Source organism: Gymnoscopelus microlampas (assembly GCF_963454915.1).
Source record: "Gymnoscopelus microlampas genome assembly, chromosome: 16".
NCBI lineage: Eukaryota > Metazoa > Chordata > Actinopteri > Myctophiformes > Myctophidae > Gymnoscopelus > Gymnoscopelus microlampas.
In genome coordinates, this window is record NC_139953.1 from 35,763,071 (window position 1) to 35,775,629 (window position 12,559).

Here is a 12,559-nt window from a genome sequence, read left to right on the forward strand (position 1 = left end):
GTTTGTGTGAGCCCTCCATATGATCAGAGGCAGTGCATGGAAACTTTATGTAGCCTAATCAAAGGAAACAAAACAGTCATCGCAATTGCTGTGACGGCATAGTATTAAATATTTACAATAGCTTAATCTGATAGATAAATAGCAAATATATAAATATAGCTGCAAGCAGCGATAAACGGGTCCGAGGCATGATAGGCAAAAAGCGATATGCAACAATAGCACAATAAGACACAGAATAGATTGAACTTGAGACAATGCAGCCCATGCAACTAACAATGAAATGAGCATTCTCAACAGCTGAGGGGTTGTGGCTATCAATCCAGGGTTAAGAACATTACTCATGGACACCTCAACCCATGGCCATAGACAGGAATCAAACACTCAACCTTCGGACTCACAGGCTGTCACACTAGTGATTGAGCTAAGGCTTCATGGTATCTGTTGAAGATCATAGACTCTTGCCTTCTGCCATGAATGGAGCCCCTGTATCACTAACACTAAGATCAGTTGTTCACAAAGCATTTACCAATAGAGAAATATGATGTCTCCTTGGTACCAAAACTAGTGAAAATAGTCGATCTACAAGCTCACAAAGCGTTGCTATCTGAAAAGTTGTGAGATTGTAGATCGGCTATTTTCACAAGAAAGTAGGCCTATGTCATACATAAAAAACAACTACTCTCAAAAAAACATTTCATGTTATTTGTTTTAAAATTGCACATGTATTAATTGATACAGTCATGTTGTGTGCAATGCAAATTGAACGAAGTCTGCATGAGGTGGGGCTTGAACCGGTGACCCTGTGGTTGCAAGGCAGATGGTTTAGCAATCAACCATTGGACCAACAAACCTAAAATGGTGAAAAAGGAGCTCACACAGATGACACAGTTTCACGCAAATTGCTCAGAAATCCTGGGTTTGAGTGTTTTTCAAACTGCTCAAAATTGCGGACAATCTAAGGGCGGAGCTTACTGGTCAAAGTGATAGATGTGGTCCTCATGAGTCAAGGCACATGTGTAAGCAAGTTTCATGCCTGTCGGCCAAACGAGGCATGACTTTTGTCTGTTTAAAGTTTGCATTTTCAAAAAATTGCTATAGCGCCCCCCTTTGACCAATTGGAGTAAGATTGGTTTCAGTAATATTTGGAATAAGCCTCTACATTACTGCAAAGTTTCAAACAAATGTGAGTCTGCATGTATGTGTTAGGGGCAGACAAATCATTTTCATAGAACTGCAATATTAATTGGCTCATAAAAGCTTAATGTTTTCACTTAGAAAAAATCCCTGCCGTGTTTTTGTTGGCATAGGTCCAAACTACATGTGTAGACAATTTTCGTGCAGATTGCTCAAAAATCCCAGGAGGACTTTGATTTTAACTGCTTTTCATATAATTCAAAATGGTGGGAGATCTAAAGGTCAGAGGTCAAAAGTCAGAGTGTGAAAGTTGTTAGGCATGAGGAGACGCATGTGTGTATCGAAGTTTCATGGCTGTAGGTCAAACAGGGCATGAGTTGTACCTGTTCAAAGTTGGCATTTTCAATTGAGTGCTACAGCGCCACCCTTTGGCCAATGGTTGTGAGTTTTGTGCCTTTTGGCATAGCCCTCTACCATATTGCCGATTTTCGTAAAAAGTGACCACACGGTTAGGCCAGGACAGAAAAAACGGCGGAAGAATAGTGAAAGCCAAGAGGCTTCGAGCCCTCAAAAACACACCAAACAGGTTATGTTGTGTGAACAGTTACCACATGGAAATGGAACAGGCTGGCATCGGAATTAATCTGAAATGGCAGGGCTGATGAATAATAGAGTATTAATTGGACTGAAATCCAGTTTGTGAGTGCAATCAATCACAGTTAGTTTCAAAATACCATAATTAGATTATCATTAGCCTACTTTTGGAAATCAATAAAACACTGTAAATGTGGAATTGAACCATAATTCTTAAAAATTCAAAGCAACTATGTATTACATCTAGGCTATATACTGTAGGCCTATATATATGGTACTGGTAGCTTGAGCTTGAAGTGTGATTTTCACATGCCCTGTCAGGAATGCAGACAAAAGGGGTGTTGGAGCCAAAATGCCTTTATATTTATTTTGCTTGTTATATGTAAATGAATGATGTGGCCTTGGTGATATTGACACTGATGTCTTCTTAAATCACAGTGGGTGGCCCTAATATCTACCTTATGTTGCAGAGGTGTGGCATTATTAGTCACCATGACAACCACCACAGGAGAGGTGTGGCATGGTCAGTAGCCATGGCAACCACCACAGGGGGTGGTTACCCATTTATACCTGGTTGGTGGGTGATTGTGTCCAGGTGGCAATGGGGAAAAGCCACACAGTTTTTGACCGTGTTTCATGTGCTGTACAGGTCGGCATTCAATGCTTCTGTCTGAGTATTGTGTATCTATGATTTATGGGCAATAAATGGATTGACATATCCGAAAATATACAACAGCTCTGGACATTGAATTCATCATGCACGCGTCTAACTAAACTCAACCCAGTTGCCCCTCGCAGTAGGCTTAAAGGTAAAGGCTCTACAAGGGGTAAGTGACAATTTCTGAAGAAAAAGAAAGAAAATACCCCCCCCACACACACACACACGCACCCCCCCCCCCCCCCCCCACGCACGCACGCACGCACGCACGCACGCACGCACGCACGCGCACACACACACACACACACACACACACACACACACACACACACACACACACACACACACACACACACACACACACACACTTTGAAAACCACTGGCATGGACTTTGAAACAGACCCCAGAATAAACTCTCTTCATATTGAAATATTGCCATAATAACTCTCAAAATACATCCATACGTTATGGGATAAGCATGTTGTGTGGCCCAGCCACGTCTAGAGTTATTAAGGAATTTCTTGGAACGATGGCCTCATGCATGTTGCCATGACTAAAACATGAATGCTTTAGGGGAGCTATGAGTGCTCCCCTGAGCCCCTGGGGACTGCCGGGGGCAATGTTAGGTCTGCTACTCACTACTGCACTGTGCTCTCTCTCTCACACACACACACACACACACACACACACACACACACACACACACACACACACACACACACACACACACACACACACACACACACACACACACACAGTAGCATATACACTCCTGCTTGGTTTACAGCATGATCTCATACCATGATGCATTCAATGTAAATGTTTGAGTATGTATGTTTTCACACTCTGAAATATATCTTGCATGACAGAAGTGTTATCATCTATTTTTGCTGTGTGAATATAAATAAACAGTGATCCTGCAGCTTGCCCTGGCAAGAAACTCAGAACTCAGTTAAGACATATAGTATTATGTGCAGTCTGCAAGACATGCTCCTAAAATTGCCTTAGTTACTACTTACTTACTTACTTATTTACTTAGGAGCAGGGATGCCCATGTGTGGGTGGACATTGCCACTGGGGTGCTACATCCGCAACAACATCTGCAGAGCTGCAAAAGAGAATAATAATAATTAAGACCCCCCCCAACAATGTAGTCTTAGATACATATAATGCTCAGTTTCATTGAACACTTCAAAGCAACTTGAAATGTTTAGGACATTTATATGATAGGCTAATACTGCCACCTTGTGGTCAATAATTATTCTACAAATCACCATAAAATACTTACAGCATGAGCAGTCCTGTAGCTGATTTTTCTGGCAACCCTGTGTATTTTTCACTGTTAAGCTACATGCATTTTTATTTTTTAGAGCCACAAATTATTAGTTCTGTTTGATTATTTTGGTCATCAAGGTGTGTGTGTGTGTGTGTGTGTGTGTGTGTGTGTGTGTGTGTGTGTGTGTGTGTGTGTGTGTGCGCGAGCGTGTGCGTGTGCGTGTGCGCGTGCGTGCGTGTGTGTGTGATTAATCTTGTTGGGGTGGATCACAATATCACCTGTTGGGTAATATTGTTTATTATGTTTGGATTTGGAGTTGGAAAACATCATCATACGGCCGATTGATTGAATACGTTATTAACAGTTTGCAAAAACTAAAAAGTACAGTTACTAGCCTGATACTACCAACCAGGAACCATGAGGGTCCCTGGACCACACTTTGAGACCCACTGGTGTAGCAGAGTGTTTCCAGTGAGTCAACACCCTGACTCTGTTTGACCAGAATGGAACAGAGCCTTCATTAGTATCATTGGTAAGACCTGTGAAGGAAGAGGCCCAATTTCTTTACAATATGGCTGCTGTGCATAGAGCCTATAGAAGGTTAATTTGGCAAAGGGTCCTTGTAAGAAGATTAGGAAAGGAGACATGAGTACCTCTATGCTGCCAGTGGATTCAACATACATTCTAAAGGAGTGACGTCGCCCTCTGGTGGTGGTTTCTGTTTGATGCACCAGTGAGAAAAATGCAGTTGAATCTATGCCTGGTGTTGTGTTGTGTTGTGTTGTGTTGTTTTTCTGATAATCTCTCAACGTAGATTGTGCTTTCGTTTTATTTTGTATTTTTTTTTACTGAATGGGATCCAGAATGTTTTTCTGTTGACCTGACATGTCTGTTGTCACTAGTTGTGTCTTGAGGATGTTGCTGAGAGAGAGAGAGAGAGAGAGAGAGAGAGGGGGGGCGGGGGGGGGGGGGGGGGGGGGATGGAGGGAGAGAGAGGTCTGCATGAAGGCATGTTTAATTCAAATGTGTGTTTAGTGATTTAATGTCATGCAAGGATTATATCCACTTTATAGAGTGTAGGGAGCAGGGGTCATCACCATGCCAGCTTGTGTTAGATATTTTCATTAATATCTTATTTTTGTCACAGACATACAAAATAAGTGATCAATTTTACCAGAAATACACAATGAAATCTTAATATGCCATAGTGTCTGTGCCAATTTGGTACACATTTTACAATTATAGTATTTCTGCGTTAACCACTGAGCCACAAATAAATATATATATTTTTTTTAAATGCCAATCTACAAGCTCACAACACATTACACCATGACATGTTGAGAGCTTGTAGATCTGGTATTTTCAAAACATTTAGAAACATGCCCAACATCGGGATGCCAGGTGTTAAAGAGGTCACCTATTCTGAAGAAAACTTTAAGACTGCCAGGTGGCTAAGACAGGCATTAAATGCGGCACGGTGAAAGTCTATTCCGTATGCAAGATTTCAATAATTGGGTCATATCAGTACAGTTAGTGCTTCCATCACACTTTACATGAGCACAGGGGCCATTTAGGTGGTGAGGTGAGGTGAGTGGGTGGGTGTCACATGGCTATTATAGAGATTGCTGGCTTTTCAGAGGACAGTGTTACTTGCGGTCAGGAGGAGGTCAAGTTCTACCAGTTCTACCATGGTAAGGAGCTTCGATAGTTTTTGTTTCCATCACGGCGACATCTTGATGAGACATCTTCTATCATGATGAGAATGTCTTAGACCTTGCATAGATAACTATCTATTGTTCCATCGTCATGCCTTACAACTGTAAGGCATGACGATGGAACAATAGAAAAAGAAAGATTAGAATCAAGGCCATCATACTGTACGTACATGATGAGTGATTAGATATGTATAAAAGCCATGACAGGATTTAAAGGAATGCAGTGTCACAACTACTTTCATGGAAGGGCTCCTTGCTCCAGCAACACTTGCTGAAAACCTTTTTCAACAAGCTTTACTTGTTGAAAAGGTTTCTGCCGTCCTTTGCTTTTGTAGCAAATAGATCTGTCTGTCAGAACAGATCTGTTTTTGATCTGTTCCTGCTAAAAATAAAAATGGACCACGGACATAGACAAGTCTTGCCACGGACACATTTGTCCGTGTACGGACATGTTGTCAAGGAGGACAATACAGTATTGGTTTAATGTGTTGGCAGTATATATATTTAGGTGTATAGGCTACAGTACAGTATATCTGGTTCTATTCAAGAAAACGGATTGCAATACTTATTATTTGGGGAACTTTTTAATGGTTGTGCTATTTAGGAGGACCACCAGTATCTGAACTAGTGTTATACAGATGGTGGTGAGAGTAACTGTCACAGGCTATAAAACAGGCACTCCATATTACAGGTAGCCTATTATATTGAATTAGAGGCCTTTAACAGCCGAGTCACCCCTTCTGCACCTGCTCTCAGACTGATCACAGCATTCCTCATCAATCCTACAACATTACTAACATTGTTACCATGCATGTCATGTGCTATTTTTGTCTTCTCAATGCATTATCACTGACAGCTCATATCCTCATCTTTTACTTGCAAAACAATCCTTGGAAATTACTGAATGGCCCTCTTCAAGTGGAAAGTACCATGTGAAGGATAAAAACAAATCTAAATATGGAGTACGATTTCTGCACACTGCAGTATTTTCTAACTAACTACTAGTCTTTTAAATTTGTTCTGCATACATAGAGCAGCATTTAAAATAATAATAATAATATATATATATATTTATTTTTTTAATGTATTGAATCATAGCTGCAACCACATAAACAAAAGTAAATAGCCAACATTCATGAACTCTCATCCTCTTCTTTTTTTTAACATTGATTAGTCTCTCCGCTAGTCTGAATGTGACTGTCATGGATGAACTTCTGCATTTGTATTTGGAGAAAGTATTTGCACTTTCTCCATTTAAAGCCCATACATCTACATAAACGTTCAGATTTCCAATATAAAGTGTTTACCCCATGGCCAGATGTTACAATTATGTATGGGCCCTCAAAAGTACCCGTATCTTCCGTATTGTTCAACAAAAAGCATTTAAATCCGATCGGTGGCCATTTTCTCCAAATTTTCTCCATAAGCTTTCAACTATGCGACCTTGTCGGAATGTCGGTTGGGAGGTGTATTGCACTCTGATACATTATAACTCTGAGAAAATAGCCACCAATCGGATTAAAATGCTTTTTATTGAACAATGTGGAAGATACGCTTACTTCTGAGGGCCCGAGTAGAATTTTAACATCCGTGGCCATGGGGTAAGCACTTTATATTTGAAATCTGAAGGTTTATGTAGATGTAAGGTGCGTAAATGGAAAAAGTGCAAACACTATGTTGAAGTTCATCCAAGATGGTCGTGACAGACGACCGTCGTGTGATCCATGGCTAGGATCTCCCCTACTGGCGGCGTTTGACATTATTATCATTATTATGGTATGGTTGGCGCCTGCGCAGTCGCTCCATACTGCAGTGGGTGAAGCATGCAGACTTTTGGTGACTGCCTCGCATGAGCACAAGAATGCGAACGGGGCGCGCGCGCGTGTGTGTGTGACTTTTACGACCGTGCGCGCGCTCAAACATAATTTTACTCCTAATCCAGTGCATGTAAATTGTAAACCGTCCATAGAGTTTATATTAAAAAAGAAAAAAGTAACACCACTAGCCTAGTAAGGACTATGAAAGACGCATGTGTGAAGGACACTTGGGGTTGCTGATGATAGACATGGCCTCGCCAGCAAAGAACTCGAACGAGACACAAATCAAAGCGTGCTCGTTGCTCTTCTACCGGGCCGTGCGGGACCTGAAGCCCGTCTGGATGCTGGAGGACATGCGGACGATGGAGACCTTCTTCTACCAGGAGGAGGGCGACGCCGGCGGCAGCCAGCTGCGGACGTACAGCCCATCCGAGGCGCTGCTGTACGCTATAGTGCACGACCACCGAGCCTACGCTCGGCACCTACTGAGTCGCCACGCCGACGAGGCGCTCGCCAAGCCCGGCGAGCGCTTCTGCTGCTGCCCGTCCTCCTCCTCCGCTTCTCCGCACCTGGCCATGGCCGTCCGCTACGACAGGCGCTACATACTGGGGCTCATCCTGCAGGAGGCGCACCGGATCATACCCAGCAGTGGTGTAAAGTAACTATAAGTACATTTACTCAAGTACTGTACTTTAACTCTGTAAGTAGGCTACACTTTTTAGGTTTACTTCACTGGAGTATTTCCAATTATCAGTACTTTTACTTCTACTCCACTACATCTCAGAGGCAAATATTGTACTTTTACTCCATTATAATTATTTGAAAACTTTAGTTACTAGTTACTTTGTAGATTTAGATAATTACAAAACACATATTAACCACTTCAGCCCTATTTAAACTTTGACCATTTGAAAATAGCCGATTTACAAATGCAACAGGTTGTGAGCTTGTAGATCTGCTAGATCTGCTAAGATTTTAATAAATGTTATACATATATACATATACCTTGTGCATAATGTATAATTTTACTTTTGGTACCTTTAAGCATTTTTGATGCCATTACTTTTGTACTTTTACTCAAGTACATTTTGATTACAGGACTTTTACTTGTAACAGACTCAGAGTGTTTCTACATTGCAGTATTGATACTTTTCCTTAAGTGAAACAATTGAGTACTTTTTCCACCACTGATACCCAGTGTCAGCTCTCGTAGCAACGCGGGCGGGTGTTTCCACATTGACGATGGCAAGACGCCGCTGCATCTGGCGTGCGAACTCCTGCGCCCGGAGGCTGTCGTCATGTTGCTGGGCAACGGGGCATCACCGCGCGCTGAGGATCACGACGGCATGACTCCCTTGGATGTCATTCTCCAGCGGCTTAGGGACTCCAAAGGGAACACCAGTGGAAATATGCGGCAGTGTTTGGACAATATGTTGATGTTTATGCCTGCGATTAATTTCAAAATGAAAAGCGCACTTGATGAAAAGCCAGACTTTTGGGCCAAACTCCTAGGCGAGGACACATTTAATTATCTAGCTGGAAAGAGTCCAGCTCCTTTGGTGCTCCTTGCCATGCAAACTATTCTGAAGCAACTCAGTCCTGCAAGGTTCCCTGATAGCCTGCATGCATTGCCAATACCTCTCTCCTTGAAACCAACCGGCCTACCTCGCAGTCAGCACGAGAAGTTAAAAGTTTTATTATAGCATGATTTGCATGGTTTAGGCCAGTAGGGCTCAAAGTAGGGTCCGGGGACCCCCAGAGGTCCTTGCCAGGGTTCCAGGCGGTCCCCAGGAAAATAATTGATAGTTTAGGAACCAAATGGACCCTTACAGGTCTGTAACTCTGAAAGTTTTCAAATGGAACCAAAGGGACCATTTGGGGTCCAGTTGGTTCCATTTGAGCCCTGGTCCAGAGCGTTAGTAAGTTCTCTCTAACGCCCTGCCAGGAGCTTGGCTCTGCTCATAGACAAGGAGTTCCACTGCCCTGCGAGGGCTCCAACTGTATTAAAAATAAACAAAACCACTTCGCTACTCACCAAAACAAAGGCAGTTTTGTGTTGTTGAAAGTCTATTCTCGGAGGTGGGAAGCCTCTCAGTCAGCACCCCACCTTCTCTGTAAAATACACTTTTTGGGCAGAAAATAAAATATGTCCGTGAGACGGAAATTATTTTATTTACTCCACTGCTCTCTCTACAGATCTCGTCAATGGTAATTGTCTCCGCCAGGCCGTAAGGCATGGCGAGAGAGTATGTTTTACCCTCCGTCCGTGTGTCCGTCCGTGTGTCCGTGTGTTACCACCAAATCTCCGGCACCGTTGGCCCGGTCGCTGCGAAACTGTGCACACACACTCCCTGGATGCCAATTCAGAACCTCTGCCTCAAATTTTTCACATGGGCCTGTTATAGCGCCACCAGGAGGCCGATTTGTGCAAAACCCATTTTTTCACATTATTCCTACAGTTTTTAACCAAACGTCATGCAAATCGGTACACAGTATCTCTATAGTCATGTGATCAACCCTGATCTGTCCGATTTCCCATATTCCATCCTTATTGGTTAAGGTTGCCATCCAAAGTTTGCAGGATTGGTCCGTTTTGAACAAACTGCCTCAAACCATGAACGCAGCATGCGATTTCCATGAAATTTCACACGCACATTCCCACTAGGCCGAGGAACAAATGCCACCCTTTTCACATTGGCCTGTTATAGCGCCACCAGCAGGTCTAATTTAGCAAAACACATTTTTGGAACAAAATGCTTCAAATCATGAATGCAGTGTCCGATTGCCGTGAACGACCTAAGAATAAATGGCACCCTTTTCACATTGGCCTATTATAGCGCCACCAGGAGGCCACAATAACGTATCTGACCTGGCGGAGACCTGTGCTCCGAGGAGCACTTTATCTAGTCTATGGTGTATTTTTACTGTAGTTGGGAAATGGTATTATTTCTTAACTAGTACATGCTGTTTTGTTATAGTTGTTGTCCTGTAGCTGCATAAAAAACCCCAAAAAAAAACAATTGTAACTGGTTATACAACTGGTGTAAACGAGAAGGAAACTGGCATCGATAAATAAGTGACACGTAGCGATGGCGGGAGGAAGAAAAGATTAGATGTCAAGAAAAACTAGGTTACTTTTGCCAAGTTCCGTCATGCTGTCATTGTAGGTTGATAAATTAATGTTCGTCTTGATGGGTTCATGCAAAGGACAGCATCCTCCTCTCAGACACTACTGACAGGGAGTCAAGGTCAGGCCAGGTTAGACCAACAGGTTTTCGTGCAACGACTAACAGCATACAGATGCAAAACAACGAAACAACACTTTACAAGTGAAATATAATTTACAAATGAAACACAATTTACACGTGAAGCCAGACAGGGTAACGATGCCCCGTTTTCAGTCATTTGTTATTAAAACAGTAGGGAGACTGGGGACAAAAGTAACAGGCGGCAAAAGTAACACACTCAATAATTCTAATTAGAAATAAGCTAGAGGGGTGAGACTTCTTGTGCACATGCTCAGTAGGGTCCTCTCTATGCCTATGGAAGGATACAATGATCATTTAATCTCAGCAGAGGTTTTCAACAAAAAACTGATTTTGAGGTGTAAACGTACATTTTTGAGTGTACGGTATTGTCCTTCTGCTGTCTAAAGATAAGATGTCAGCTAATTTAAACTTAGATGAATTGTATCTCTATGTTATTGGTCACAAATTAACGTCAGCAGCCTATGCTAGTATGGGTGTTTCTAGCTAGAATATGGGATTTTATCATGGTTGCCCCATTGGGAGCAATTGTAACACAGTGACCGGGGTCAATTGTAACAATGTGTTTTCAATTTAAGCAGCTTTTTTTGTCTGGGATTACATACTTTTATGTTAGTGAATTAACATTTTTCTTTTATTTACTTTAATTACAAGCTAAAACATAAACCTTGGTTGTAAAAAAACAAAGTTGTCATTTAAGCGCGTCTCTGTCTACTCTCTGACCCTTGTCGCTGCTGCAGCCTCAAAAGTGGGTGTGGCGACCCTTTGGTGACGACACGTTGGCACACCCTATAGGGTGGGACTTTCGTCGTATGTACTTCCCCCGGTAACAGTCACAACACAGATTTCATGCACAGAGAACGTAAACAGATCTGTAAAGCCTCAACATAACGTCATTGGGCCGAACTGCCACCATATTCCAGTACGTCCGTTTAGACACTCAACTGGCTAGGTCTCGTCCAGCGTGCCCATGAGCAAGCAAGCTGGCTAACCCACTAATCTAGACCCCAAGTAGCATCACAAGCAAATATAACTAATCATTGATGAAACAAAGAATTTCCTTTGCATTTTCTTTTCTCATGCTGATTATCGATAATTAGACATTATTATTTAAATGTTTAGATAATTACAAGACTTTTAACATTATTGTCAAATAAAATTACTCTCCAACTGGATTACAGTGCATTTCTCTCCAACTAGATTACCGTGCAACTACATTTTCCTATAGGTTAGTAAGCTTTGCCAAGTCTTTGGTATGACACAGCCAGGGATTGAAACCCGACCGCACAGTCTCAGGGTAGACACTTTGAACACAAGGCCACTGAGCTGGTAGTCTTTACCTACGTACTTACTTATTTACTTACTACAATGTTATTTCATTATCTATGGCAGTGGCGTTCCCAGAAATTACATTTAGGGCAGGCGAGATTTTTTTCTCTACCTACCCCCCCCCCCCCCCTCCGAAGGGGCGGGGGGGGGGGCGCAACACTGACTACAAAACTGAAAAACGTTAATAAAAACAATATGCAAGTATAATCAATCAATCAATTATTCAGCAGTGGTCTCTTCATGTTGTAGTCAGCAGTGGTCTCTTCATGTTGTAGTTTAATGGTTCAAGCTGCTCTCATACTCAGAGCCCCTTTTATGCCTGGTGAGTACAGGTGATGGCCCAGAGACCCCCACACCTGGCACTCCTGGCACCCCATGAAGATAAAGGCAAACATTTGCATCACTATAGATTAGGCGACGTCGCTCTGTTGTTTGGATACGGTAGTGATTAGCTGCCTGCCCGCGTGAATGGACGAGGTCCGACGGCCACTATTCTCTTTGGATTTTTTTTCACTGCCTGTTTTTCAGTCTTTTACTTTATTTTCTAGGGGAGGCTAGATTTTAGTTGGTGGGTACGCCACTGATCTATGGTGTATTTTTACTGTAGTTGGGAAATGGTATTATTTCTTAATTAGTACATGCTGTTTTGTTATAGTTGTTGTCCTGTAGCTGCATAAAACAAAAAAAAACACAATTGTAACTGGTTATACAACTGGTGTAAACGAGAAGGAAACTGGCATCGATAAATAAGTGTCACGTAGCGATGGCGT

At 42.3% G+C, this 12,559-nt stretch overlaps 1 protein-coding gene across 1 annotated transcript; it reads left to right on the forward strand.

The window, feature by feature from the left end:
• Positions 1-7,266: 7,266 nt before the first annotated feature.
• LOC311063189 (ankyrin repeat domain-containing protein 9) lies at positions 7,267-9,892 on the forward strand. Its single transcript, XM_084082467.1, has 2 exons — positions 7,267-7,852; positions 8,393-9,892. Exons 1-2 carry the CDS (start codon positions 7,407-7,409, stop codon positions 8,895-8,897), a joined length of 951 nt encoding a protein of 316 aa, XP_083938593.1. The 5' UTR covers positions 7,267-7,406; the 3' UTR covers positions 8,898-9,892.
• Positions 9,893-12,559: the final 2,667 nt, after the last annotated feature.

What these genes read in the sequence shown, in the direction of transcription:
- LOC311063189 (XM_084082467.1), top strand. Translation starts at nt 7,407, where the DNA reads ATGTGTGAAGGACACTTGGGGTTGCTGATGATAGACATGGCCTCGCCA. An exon ending in ATACCCAGCAGTGGTGTAAA is followed by an intron (nt 7,853 to 8,392) that starts GTAACTATAAGT and finishes ACTGATACCCAG; the next exon opens with TGTCAGCTCTCGTAGCAACG.